A 14,561-nucleotide genomic window follows, 5' to 3' on the forward strand; every position below is an offset into this window, starting at 1 on the left:
TGAAATAGAGGGGTATGAGGCATGGCTAGAATGGGTGATCAAACACTTCATTGACATGTTTTTTATATATTTGTATTTATCTAATACAGTATATATATATAGAGAGATATATCTATAATATATGCCTACAAATAGTATAATAGGAGACCTTTAAAACATAAACAACAACCAATCACTTTAATCTCCTGCCCTGGACACACAAGCACGCGGTTTGATTGGCTAGCTTGCATATGATTTGCTTGGCTGGCGCTTCCGTCGATGCTTGAAAAGTTGAACTTTTCTCAACTTTCAAAGCGAGCAACAGAGGCAAAGCGACGCGACGGAACCACAATGCAGTTCGGCAAAGCGTAACGTCACCCCATTCAAAGTGAATGGGAAGCGTCTCCGTTGAAGCAACGTACGGCGTCCTGCATCGGGTGCCCCGCAAAAACAGTGAATCGCGGGTGGTATTTTTTCAACAAAAAAAATTCGGGTCCGGGTAAAACAAAGAAGATGCGGGTCGGATCGCGGGTGTTGCATAATAAATATATAAAAATGATAATTTAATGTAATGTTTAAATCCTATGACCTCTCCCCCGCGGGCCGGCGCATAACTTCTGACCACTCTCCCCCGCGGGCCCGCGCATAATCATAAAATATGCACCACCAATCTGCTGCTGAGCGCGCCACATTCAAAATGATTGAGCCGGTGAAGGCGAAGCTCTCCAGCGGAGAATACAGTATTGCCGAAAACTCTTCATCAAGAGCGAAATCCATTGTCTGCGAGGCTTTTGGATTCATCCTAGATGGAGAACATAACCAGGTCGCTGGGTTCGCTGCTTGCAAGAAGTGCAAAAAAGTGTTGGCCTATGATAGCCGCAAGCTAGGTACTTCATCATTGAAAAAACATATGGAGTCGAGCTGCGCTGCCAATGCCACAGGTACAAGACCAATCAATCAATACTTCACCAATAACCACGATCTTAAAGCACCCAAAAGGGAAGACAAGGAGACGGTGTCCAAATTAGCAGTACAATTAGTCTGCAGTGATGTTAAATCATTCGAAACGGTGTGTGGCGATGGTTTCACTGGATTAGCACAGGGATTGATTGACATTGGTGCGCGGGCTGGCCGTGTCGATGCAATGCAGCTGTTACCAGATCCGACAACAATATCTCGCAGAGTGACAAAATATGCAGAAGACATACGCCAAAGCATAATTCCTGAGCTGAGAGAACAGATGAGTGAGTACAATGGAGCAGTCACTTTAGACATGTGGACCGATGATTATCGGAAAATAAGCTACCTTTGTCACACAATACATTAGACCACATCACTCCCATCCTCCAGAACCTCCACTGGCTCCCCGTCCGTCAAAGAATCCACTTCAAAGTCCTCCTCATTACTTACAAAGCCCTCAACCAGGCCCCCCCCTAACTCACAGACCTGCTGCACCACCACACCCCTTCCTGCTGCCTCCGCTCATCAGAAGCCAACCTCCTATCCATCCCCACCCGCACCAATCACCGGACCTGGGGGGACAGAGCCTTCTCCGTCGCTTCCCCCTCCCTCTGGAACTCACTCCAACAACCCATCAGAGACTGCACCGACCTCACCACCTTCAAAAAACTCACAAAAACTCACCTCTTTAATCTGTCTTTTCTTGTGTGATTGTTTTTGTATTATTTGACTTTAACTTTAACTACATATTTATTTGTTGTTCCTTTCTTCTCTTTTCTTTTCTCTTCACTATTATCAGTAAAGCGTCTTTGAGCACCTGTAAAAGCGCTAACAAATTAAATCTATTATTATTATTATTATTATTACATCAATAGCAAGTGGGAGCTAGTCGAAAGGGTGCTTTCTACGTCGGAATGGGATAGCACCTTGCGTAAAACGTCTGATAATATCAAACCAGCAATAATCCAAGCCCTGCGGAGATACAGCATTGAGGATTTCTTCACCAAACTGGTGTATGTGACAGACAGGGGTTCAAACATAGTGGCAGCCTTTCGCTCCGTCACAAGACTGAGCTGTGCTGCACACATCCTTAACACCGTGCTTTACACTACGATCGGGAAACCAAGCCAAGAAGATGCGTTCGGAGAGGAAGTGACTACGCTTGTCACGGGGGCAAAGTCACTCGTAACTTACTTTAAGCAAACGAGTCTCCAGAATCGCCTTAAAAAGACGTTAAAAGCATCAGTGGAAACGCGCTGGAACTCAGTCCACACAATGCTAGTGGAGCACGCTCAGAGGTACTGCGGACCGCATAAAGCTTAACAGACTCTTCACGCTAACGAAGGATTGGGAGGGTTACTTTGTAAATGTATTCAGTAGAATACTGAATACATGCTCTGAAAGTAATCAGAATACAGTTACAGTTATGTGTCTTAAAAATGTAACGTATTCAGATTACTTTTAGAATTCTTTTGGAAGACTTTCTTTTTCCATAACAGATGGGTATGTTTGGTGAACAGGAGACACTTGTTTTACTGTTTTAATGGCTTATCAAGAACTCAAACACAACATCTTGGTGTCATTCTGGACAGCTCCCTCTCATCTGCACCCCGCATAAAAAACATCACCCGGACTACATTCTTTGTACTGTCTTAAAACCTTTCCTTAGAATATGTTATGAATTGTAAGGTGTCCTTGGGTGCTTTGAAAGGCGCCCCTAAATAGAATGAATTATCATTATTATTTATTATCTGAAACGATGTAATAACTTTTAAAACTCTTTCCAGTCACTTGCCCCATGCATTCAGCAGCAGCAGGCCATTCACTTTGATTTGATCCCGTTAGGAAATGTCATCATTTCGACAATAAAGAAATGCTAAATAAACGTTATCTTGCACATTTCATCCAACCATCTCCGTTTCTAACTTTCAATATATTTTAAAAGAGATCTCTCTCTCTCTCATCTGCATGCGGGGGCGGGGCCTCACAGACACGCTGCATCTCTCTCGCTCAAAGACATGCTGCAGCGCTGTGCAGTGTGCACACAGTTCTGCCGTAATGAATATTACATTTTGTGAGGAAACTTTTCCACCAATAATTCCAATAAGTATTCCAAAATGTATTCACTTCAGGTTTACGGAAGTAACTGTAATCAGATTACTCGTTTTTCAAATGTAACGCCAGCTGAATACTGTTAGCCTACTTGATTTTTGTATTCTGATTACGTAACGCCGTTACATGTATTCCGTTACAACCCAACCCTGCTTCTAGGCTACTGTCCCGCAGCTCCTGCCTCTCTGTTGGACTCTGTTACAGCGGGGCTACTGCTGTGGTGCGGAGCGCATTAACCAGACTCTTCACAACGAAGGATCACTTCTTCTTCAAAGCAGGAAAGGTTTCGCTGTACTCAGTCTACTGACCCGCAGCTGCTGCCTCTCTGTTGGACTCCGGTACTGCACCTTACTCACGAGACGTTGTAAAAAAAAAAAATCGCAGTAACCACTCCGCCAACGCCACAGTCACCCCCGTCGTGCGGCCCGGATGAGAATGTCTGGCGGGCCGGATGTGGCCCGCGGGCCGGCAGTTGGTGGTCACTGCTGTATTGTATATGCTTATTGGCCTGCTTGTCTGTTTTCATCATTTGAAATATGAAATGTAAAATATTAGGAAATCTATTTGTAAAGTTTATAAAATTGCATATGCTTAATCTTGCGCCCTCTATTCGCACCTCTCTAGACATAAAAGAGAGGCGTGCATCGCCCACACAACGTGTTGCCACTGTCAGTTCAGCACCGCCCGAGAAGAGAGCTAGACAATCGGAGGGATTATCCGACGTCGAGGATTCCTCTTCCAGCGATGAGTGCACTAAGGATGAAGTGAGCGCATACATCGACTTCAAGTCACCGAGGGAGGAGTATTTCGATGTTCTCAGCTAGTGGAAGAGGCATGCAACCAGGTTTCCGAATGTGGCACACATTGCTCGTTCGATTCTTTCCATTCCAGCTTCAAGCGCCGCGAGTGAGCGAGATTTTTCCACGGCTGGATTTGTGGTCTCAGATAGGAGAAGCCAAATTGAAACCAGGGACAGTTGATGACATTCTTTTTCTGCATAGTAATCTAAAGAAACACTGAGTTGTGAGATGAACATGGCGTTAGCCAGCCTGTCTGTACAAGTCTGTTAAAAAAAAGTGTGTTATACGGAATACATGTTGTTTTCAGTGGCGGCCGGCCCATAGGGGCGCTAGGGGCGCCGCCCCACCTCTTCCCACATACAAAAAAAATTGTTATAAAAATAAAAAAAAAAAAAAATTAAATTAAATTAATTTTTTTTTTTAAAATATATATATTTTATATTTTTTATTTTTAATGAAGAAGGTAAATATCATACAATTGGTATCAGTAAAATGTATAATCTACAATAAAATCTTGTTTAAAATTGTGTTACGATGTCTAAAGTTACTGATAAGTCACATGTTTCCTGCCTGGCCTTGCCCTTGGCATTAGTTTATCATTACGGGGCGCTGCCCCCGAGCCAAACAGCAGCAACCAGCACGTTGCAAAAGTCTCAATAGTAAACTGTGCCGCCGAAACATAATTTCAGTCAATCAGCGCCGTCAAATATTTTGGTCACGAGGGCGCTCACTCGGCGCCCACGTTGCTTACGTGCGTTGACGTGAGTTGTTTTTTAGACTCGTGAGGAACTGGGGTAGTATCTATGGTAACGCAGTGTAGGCGGAGCCGTGACGTCATCTTCAATGAGCTCCCCAGAAAAACAACACAGCTGTTAGCTCTTAGCACTCAGAGCTCACAGCTCTTCATATCTGTTCAGAAACTAGACAAAAGTTAAACAAGTACAAACCACATACTGTCTGTGTCATGGCGAATACAGTCGCTGGTTTATTTATGTCTGTATAGGCCGTTGTTGTGAGTGTGGACGGTCGGAGCATTTACAACGTTAGCTTAGCCAAATCTCCATTAGAAAACACGCATTTTAAAAGGTTTTTCGCCTGCCGTCTGTCTGCAGACTTGTCAAAGCCTTAATTCATAGTTTTTACTATCCGGTATCAGTATGTTGTTACTTCGGCATCCTTTTGAAACGTGTATTACAATTAAATCATGGTCGAATATGTTCATCTTGTTGTAGTTGTAGCCCCCTTGACAGCGATTCTCTCTCTAGTTTAGACTGCGGTCAAGCCAGCCTCAACTCGGAAAAACCTAGTCAAGCCAGCCCTCACGTGATATTGCCAGTGCGCGAATATCCTATGCATTACGGTAGAGTAAAAAAAAATCCTCCCTCTGTGTTTAGATGAGAATAAAACAAAAACTGTCCAGTATCATAGATCCATCTCACTCCAGGGTGATAGCAGGACACCCCATGTAGTCACTCAGAAATAATCAGGACATTCTGATGTACAGTTTCAAAATAAAAGACCTTTGGGGACAGGGATGATAGCTCATATGAGGCTTCAAAGGTCTTTTATTTTGAAACTCTACATCAGAATGTCCTGATTTTTCCTGAGTGACTACATGGGGTGTCCTGCTATCACTCTGGAGTGAGATGGATCTATGATACTGGACGGTTTTTGTTTTATTCTCATCTAAAAACAGGGATGATAGCTCATACAATAGAGATTTCAAAGGTCTTTTATTTTGAAACTCTACATCAGAATGTCCTGATTTTTTTCTGAGTGACTAGATGGGATGTCCTGCTATCACCCTGAAGTGAAATGAGTCTTTGATACTGGACAGTTTTTGTTTTATTCTCATCTAAACACAGAGGGATGATTTTTTTTGACTCAACCGTATAGGATATAGGATATTCGCGCACCGCAATATCACGTGAGGGCTGGCTTGACTAGATTTTCCCGAGTTAGTTTAGCATACTCAGCCCGACTCAGCCTGGTTGTTCCTGGCCCTAGAACCACGATTTTATGGGGCTATTACATCACCAGAAGTCCCAATTTAAGGGGTAATTTCTCCCCAAAAAAATGTTTTTACTCACTATATCAACAGCCCAACCAAAGATATTTTCCACCAGCCACCACTGGTTGTTTTATATGTACGTGTTATATGTTTTATATGTACGTATATATTTCGTATATTATATAATAATACAGACTCTGTAAAAGGTTATACGTCTGTTAAAAAAAAGTGTGTTAGGTCTACTATATGTCTGTTGTTTTGGCATTAGCCAGCTTGACTGTTCTAAACAGTTTAAAAGTGTCAGACAGGCCGCGGCCGCCTTGTTGCAATTGCACTGGTTTCAGTTGGCTTCAATTTGTTTTATATCGTCAGCCATAATGATTGTAACATTAAACCAAATAAATGCACGTGATTGTTGCATAACAATATGATAACGTTCCGTTTTTAATAAGTCACGTTTTTTGGGAGGGGCGGAGGACCATCTAATTAATGTGTCGACTCTACATGAAATAATTAAATGGAATGAACGGCATTGTATTTCCTGGATTAGGCTACCTTCGTTTTAAAATATACTATCCAAATTTCACATATGAAATGGCCAACAATCATCACTTTAAACGTCGTAGGTTAGGCTACTTGATTATTTTTATTATTATTATTATTATTATTATGTAGCCTAATTATTAACATCCCACGCTTTTTGAGCCAAATACGCAACTGCGTGTATTCATAATTGCATGATTCTCTGCATCATAAGTTAGCAGCTCGAATACATCGTCCAGCTGAACATTTATGGGAAACGCAACAAATGAATAGTTTATTTTCAGTAAGTGTTACTGGACAGCTCCTCAAAGTTCTACAGCTTGTATTTAAGGCAGCGTAGCGCTCTCTCGGGAGCTCCATTTCCCCTTAATCGTGCTCATGTGAATTCTGTAAATTCTTTCACTGCTCATATATACAGTATATAGGCCTATATATATATATGCGGGTTCGGGTCGGGTTGCGGATCTTGTGCCGACGGGTCGGGTCGGGTTGCGGAACTAATTGGCAATATGTGCGGGTAGCGGGGCGGGTTCGGTATTGCACGTCGCGGGTGCGGAGCGGGAGCGGGTCTTGAAAATCAGACCCGTGTAGGACTCTGACGTACGCTGCCATGTGGACGGGCCGTAACAGGGCTGAAATAGAGGGGTATGGGGCATGGCTAGAATGGGTGATATGTTTGGTATTTTGAGCCAAACACTTCATAGACATGTTTTTTATATATTTGTATTGATCTGATACAGTATATAGAGATATATATCTATAATATATGCCTACAAATAGTATAATAGGAGACAGTGTTTCCCCTATATACAAATAGTGATGGCGCAGCGCCGCTGCTGAAATATGAGCGCAGCTGCTAGGGGGCACCAGCCAGGTACCAAAAAAAATAATAATAATAATAAGTGGTGACAGTTTTTCATTTTTGATTGTTTGTTATGTGGATTTGTAGTATTTGTGTTACTGTATGTTCAACAAAGGTGTATTTTTGCTAAATCTTGAGACATTGCCACTGTATGTACTAGGCAGGGCCAATTTCCGACACAGGCGGTCGCCTAGGGCGCCAGATCTGGGGGGCGCTGCGCTGGTAGAGGGAAAAAACATTTTTGACCGTTGGCGCTCATCCAAATGTTCGGCCTTGATGTAACAACATTCATAATTAAGTAAATGTAACACCCTTTTCACCCCGGTTACACATTTAATTTGCCCTGTACGGTGGGCGCTGTAAGTGATGAAAGTGGGGGATGTTGGCTTATCAGGCGCCCGCAGCTCACAGCCAAAGTGCGAGCGAGAGAGCGAGCAAGGGAGAGGGCGCACCGGTACCGGCGCTGTTGTTATTAGAATCTGGTGCTAGCTGCGCTAACGGATATAAGAAGTAGATGTTTCTACAACCATGGGTGGAGGAGAGCTCTCCTGTCAGACTGAGAGGCTCAGTGAGATAAAGGGCTCTCTGAGTGTTTAGATAATTAGTTAATTTTAGTCTAAATTATCTCAGTGGGTCTCAAACGTTTTGACCACAAATTATTTAAACAGATATTTCCAAGGCATTCCTTTATAATTATTAGGATAAATAAAAACAGGTTTGAAATCATTCCAATGTATACTATAGGACAGTAAACCAAAAATATCGTTTGAAGTTGGAGAGATACAAAAATATGCACAAATAAATAAATGTTAACTAGGTCAAATAAGATATGAATGAACAACAAAAATAAAATAAGCTACATTTATTTGTTATTGGCTATGGTAGGTTATTTGTTATGTTCATATACTTATTTGATTATTAAAATGTAAACCGATCTTTTTCATCTGGGCGTTTTAGAGTTGTACCCCCTAGATCAGGTCTCTAGTAATTGTGTGCTCAAAGTGCACCAGATTGAAGCATTTTACTGTACAATGTTCAAAAAAAAATCTTCCCGAGGGTGCATACCCCTGGACCCCCCTAGAGGATGTGACGTCCACCCCCCAATTCAAACATGGTCATACAATACTGAATACATTTCAAGCCATTTTGACGTCTATTACCTATGTCAATAAGTTTCTGTTTTTGTAGTGTATTTGTCTTTTGTAGAGATTTTTCATTTATTCTTTACATATAAAAAGTCGCCTAAAATCTCACCTAGGGCAGCAAATTTACTAGAACCGGCCTGGGTACTAGGCCTCAAGAGCCTTTCTTGTGCTGACACATAGAAACAAATTGGCGGGGCGCACTTTACACGCGCACACACTAAAATATCCCACGCGCTCCGCGCTCACATTATGCTGGGCCCACGTGCCTTAGCACCGCTGCTATGACTCCATCCTAGGGGAAACACTGGGAGACCTTTAAAACATATTAAGCTGTTTGGGAGAGAAACGCCCTCTGGAGTGAACCATTTACAGATGTAGCGCTTCATTTCAGACAGTTTGAAACGCGAGGGCCGTGATTGGTACGTGATCTGCCCTCGCTCAAGGGAAAACCTCCAGCTTGACTTGAGACCGCCCCCGTGATAGATAAATGTAATTATAATGAAGCCAGCTGCAATGGATCAGTGATCCACCAGGGGGTGCAGTGGGGTTCCACACTGGAGCTCATGTGAAATAAAGTCAGATACAGTACGCTGGATGTACAGCGGAACTTTGTTAAGATCCATATGTCACGGATATCATACTCTGTGCTAAATAAGAGACATGTAATCATTTACAAAACATCACCATGTTGTTATTTAACAAAATAATGTTGTTTAGTCTAAAAAAACGAACGGGAGGAAATGCAGCCCGGCTCTCGATTTTTAATCCTAATTTAATCATCATCTTCACCACGATCATTTATGTTTATGTTCGCCGAATTGACATGAAATCACTGACACATATGAATATACTGTATTCAACTTCATTAAAACGTTATTAATGTGCCTAAACTGTAAACAATTCACTAAAAATATTTATATTTTAATGGGGCCTCGTCGGCAGATCAGGATCCCGACGCGTAGCATGAAGGGTGTTATTTTCCCCATAAGGAACAAGTCGCTGCAAATTATCCCGCTTATTACATGGCCACATTCTCAACAAAGTAACGACATGACTCCCAATATTAATTGAAATGCTTTTATGGATTTAGAAAATGTTTTTATTGATTTAAAAAATAGTTGTATGTGTTGATTTAAATTGACATGCATCCACTAAGAAAAATAGTCCGTTGTTACCGTTTTTTAAACAGTCTGAATGAAACGGCAGCTCTCAGCTGTGTATTTACACAACTAATGGCCCATCAACCACAGCTCTCTCCCCCGCTCCCCACCTGATCTTTCTTCTACAGCAGCTAAATTAACTGCAGGTTACTCTGAGTGACAAGCTTACAGTTAAACACAACACTGTCATTGCAAGTGACCCTCAGTTAGTTGACTTTTATGTTCAACTGCTAAATTCGTTACTGATAAAAAAGGGCTTCTACTGTACCTAATTACCTTAACACTAGAACCGCCAGAGGTTTTTGTATAGGCCTATCAAAAACCGCCAAATCCCGCTATTAGAATGCAATTTTTAACAACATAGGGTGCTACATAACACACTTTCAGGAAAAGTCACAGACTGGGAGACTTTAATATTTTATTGAAAAAAAGTTACATTGCACACACACAACACACATCACACAAATTGAACCGATTGGCGGTTCTAGTGTTAAATAAACTCACTAATTAATTAAACCAGTTCAATACGCATTATTCTTATTCTTATCATTCTTTATGAGCGTAGAAATAGTCTTAAAATCAGATCTGTTTTTTTAAATGAAATCTGACGGCAGGCAGTTAGCTCTGATCACCTATGATAAATGTGCCACACCTAATCGCTGGCCATTCAGCCACAGAGCTCCCTCTATACAAATCAAACTGTAGACGGTGTAAAAGCACCTATTGTTTTAAATAATGGTCGGAATGTGACCTGTGAGCCTTCTGAATTACCGTGGGACAGACAGCACATTCTAAACTAAAATGTTCAATCAATAAAGTAACATCTTATCTTAATAATATCTTCATATTAATAATAATAATAAATCATACAGTATGTGTCCAAAAGGGAGCAGGAGGAAACAAACACAAAATATACAAAAATATACTGCATATTAAAGCAAACGATTGTAAAGGTAAAAGTATGAGTATAACAAATAAAGAAGTGTAATGTAAACATTTACATTATTATTTGTTACGATTCCAGGCACTTAGTATGAAGGACCCAAATGCAGACAGGGAGGCAGAGGTAAAGTATTGTGAGATACTTTATTTTCCCATGATTTAGCAAAAAATGAACAAAAAGGTAATCACCAAAACTCCAATCGAGATGACAAAAAAACAGAGGACAAAAAATGAAGGCGCTCACGCAGTGAGGAATCAAAAACCAAAGAGTTCCAAAAGCATAGACCTGACATGACAATAGACAAGACGAACTGACACTGAACACTGGGAGACAGGGGAATTTAAACACAGGGTAACAAGGCACAGGTGGTAACAATCAGGGGCGGGGCTGACACTGATGGGCACAGGAGACACACGAGGAGTGACAGGTGAAAACAATCAGGGAATTAGACACACCAGGGAACTAACGACAGACATGAAAAACACAGGGGAAAGGACCAGACAATAACCCAGGAGTAAAAACATGACCGCAAACACCCAAACCTAGAAAGAAAACACTAAAACCCGTGACATAAACCTGGGGGTGTGACAGAACCCCCCCCTCAAGGGACGGATCCCAGACGTCCCAAACAACAAAGTCCAGCAGTGTGGGTGGAGGGGGTCCGGAGGACGGGTGGAGGGCGGACGGCCCGGGGGCAAGGCAGAGACCATGGATGGGTTCTCGGGGCAAGGCAGAGTTCAAAAAGGGGGTCTCGGGCGTACGGCCCGGGGGCAAGGCAGGGGACAAAAAGGGGAACTCGGGCGGACGGCCCGGGGGCAAGGCAGAGTTCAAAAAGGAGAACTCGGGCGGACGGCCCGGGGGCAAGGCAGAATTCAAAAAGGGGAACTCGGGCGGACGGCCCGGGGGCAAGGCAGAGTTCAAAAAGGGGGTCTCGGGCCGACGGCCCGGGGGCAAGGCGGAGTTCGAGGAGGGGCGAAGACCACAGCTCTCAGGGGACAGGGCAGGAGCCGGTGTTGACCGGACAGGAACCAGAGCGGTGGAACGGGTGTTGGCAAGATTCTCCACTGAAGAGGACAAGGAGTTGGCAGGACCCCCGGCGATACAAGTGATGTCGAGGCCTCCAACGAAACAGGACATGAGGCTGGCAGGGCCCCCGGTAGAAGAGTAGTCGGCGGGACCCCCAACGGGACAGGACACAGAGCCGGCAGGACCCCCGGCAGGAGAGCCGTCGGCGGGACCTCAAACGGCACAGGACATAGGGCTGGCAGGACCCCCGGCAGAAGAGTAGTCGGCGGGGCCTCCAGCGGCACAGGACATAGGGCTGGCAGGACCCCCGGCAGAAGAGTGGTCGGCGGGGCCTCCAACGGCACAGGACATAGGGCTGGCAGGACCCCCGGCAGAAGAGTAGTCGGCTGGCCCTCCAGTGGCACAAGACATACGGTTGGCAGAACCCCCAGCAGAAAATTAGTCGGCGGGCCTCCAATGACACAGGACATAGGGTTGGTAGGACCCCCGGCAGAAGAGTAGTCGGTGGGGCCTCCAACGGCACAAGACATAAGGTTGGCAGGATCCCCCAGCGGAACGTCCAACGACACAAGAGTAGGGACTTGAGTGGAGACTCGAGAGGGGACTCGAGAGGGGACTCGAGAAGTGACTCGAGAGGTGACTTGAGAAGTGTCTTGAATGGGAACTCGAGAGGTGACTCGAGAGGGGATTTGAGAAGAGACTCGAGAGGGGACTCGAGAGGGAACTCGAGAGGTAACTCGAGAGGTGACTGGAGAGGGAACTCGAGAGGGAACTCGAGAGGTGACTCGAGAGGTGACTTGAGAGAGAACTCGAGAGGTGACTCGAGAGGGGACTTGAGAGGGGACTCGAGAAGGGAACTCGAGAGGGAACTCGAGAGGGAACTCGAGAGGGAACTCGAAAGGTGACTCGAGAGGTGACTTGAGAGGTGTCTCGAATGGGAACTCGAGAGGTGACTCGAGAGGGGACTTGAGAAGAGATTCAAGAGGGGACTCGAGAGGTGACTCGAGAGGGGATTCGAGAAGAGACTCGAGAGGGGATTCGAGAGGTGACTCGAGAGGGAACTCGAGAGGGGACTCAAGAGGGGACTCGAGAGGGGACTTGAGAAGAGATTTGAGAGTGGACTCGAGAGGTGACGAGCTGCTGGAGTCGGCCGTTATGTCGACAGGACTCGGGGAGCTGGCGTCGGCTGAACAGCCAACTGGAGACGAGGAGCTGGAGTCGGCGGGTATGCCGACAGGATTCGGGGAGATGGTGTTGGTCGGTACGCCGACAGGATTCGGGGAGCTGGCGTTGGCCGGTAAGCCAGTCCTGGAGCCAAAACTGGAGTCGGAAACATGGGTACTGGGGCCGGTACTGAAGCCAGAACCATGGCTGTAAGGTCCAGTTCTGGAGCTGGAAACATGACTGCTGGGGCCGGCACTGGAGCCGGAAACATGGCTGTATGGTCCGGTTCTGGAGCCGGAAACATGGCTGTATGGTCGGGAGCTGAAGCAGGGACCATGGCTGCTGGGGCCGGCACTGGAGCCGGAACCATGGCTGCTGGGCGCGGAGCGGAAGCCTGGACCCTGGCTGTGTAAGCCAGGTAATGGAGTATGGAAGCATGGATGCGTGGGCCGGTACTGGTGCACGGATCCATGGCCTTGTGGGCCGGTTCTGGAGCAGGGACCATGGCTGCTTGGGCCGGCGATGGAGCCGGAACCATGACTGCTGGGCAAGGAACCGGAACACGGGTCCATGGATGTGTGGGATGGTACTGGAGCACGGTACCATGGCTATGTGGGATGGTACTGGAGCATGGAACCATGGCTGCTGGGTCCGGCGCTGGAGCCGGAACCATGGCTGTTGGGCGCGGAACCCTGGCCTTGCATCTCTTAGGAGTTTTTTGGAGGCTTCTTGGACCTCCAAACGCCAGACCAGACCCCAAGAAAGGGTCAGAAAATGAGGACTGGCTCTCAGGGCTACGTGAAAAAATCCTAAGCCACTCGGGCAACAAGCTCCAAAGCCACGGCTTGCGAGCAACCTCCTGACGTGCCTCCTTCAACGCAGCCTCTCTACCCCGTCTAGATGAGGCGCCTTTCCACGTATAAAAAATATACTCCAGAGAGTATCCAAGACGTTCCGCCTGTAGCATCAAAAGGTCTGCTGGGTCCATTTTTGGTCAGTTCGTTCTGTTACGATTCCAGGCACTTAGTATGAAGGACCCAAATGCAGACAGGGAGGCAGAGGTAAAGTATTGTGAGATACTTTATTTTCCCATGATTTAGCAAAAAATGAACAAAAAGGTAATCACCAAAACTCCAATGGAGATGACAAAAAAACAGAGGACAAAAAATGAAGTCGCTCATGCAATGAGGAATCAAAAACCAAAGAGTTCCAAAAGCATAGACCTGACATGACAATAGACAAGACGAACTGACACTGAACACTGGGAGACAGGGGAATTTAAACACAGGGTAACAAGGCACAGGTGGGAACAATATGGGGCGGGGCTGACACTGATGGGCACAGGAGACACACAAGGAGTGACAGGTGAAAACAATCAGGGAATTAGACACACCAGGGAACTAACGACAGACATGAAAAACACAGGGAAAAGGACCAGACAATAACCCAGGAGGAAAAACATGTGCGCAAACACCCAAACCTAGACAGACAACACTAAAACCTGTGACATAAACCTGGGGGTGTAACATTATTATGATTATTTAATATATAAAGACTATATATTATTGAATTACAAGGTTAGATTTACTTTAGTTTACAAATATTGATGTGTTCAAATGCTCTTCAAAACACAACTGAAAGTCCATGAAACTTGTCTTTCTGTATTTGTGAATGAAGCGCCATCCCCTGGTTAAAACCTGAAATTGAAAATCTGGCAACACCCTCTTGGAAAATAGTGGGAGGGCTTAACATTCCTCGATACTGGTCTTAGGCAGGAAGCTGTAAGCTGGAGTCTGAAATGAAGTGCTACATCTGTACATGCACAGAAACATTTTGAACACAACACCACATCTTTT

At 44.9% G+C, this 14,561-nt stretch overlaps 1 protein-coding gene across 1 annotated transcript in view; it reads left to right on the forward strand.

Annotated features, from left to right (window-relative positions):
* fam189a2 (family with sequence similarity 189 member A2) overlaps positions 1 to 14,561 on the forward strand; it is a 70,174-nt gene that overhangs the window by 51,722 nt on the left and 3,891 nt on the right. The window contains exon 6 of the mRNA XM_079689895.1: positions 3,676 to 3,853. Coding sequence (XP_079546021.1) covers positions 3,676 to 3,853 — 178 coding nt within the window. The remainder of the gene's footprint in view (positions 1 to 3,675; positions 3,854 to 14,561) is intronic.

The sequence above is a fragment of the Notothenia rossii genome (assembly GCF_949606895.1).
Source record: "Notothenia rossii genome assembly, chromosome: 6".
Classification (NCBI taxonomy): domain Eukaryota; kingdom Metazoa; phylum Chordata; class Actinopteri; order Perciformes; family Nototheniidae; genus Notothenia; species Notothenia rossii.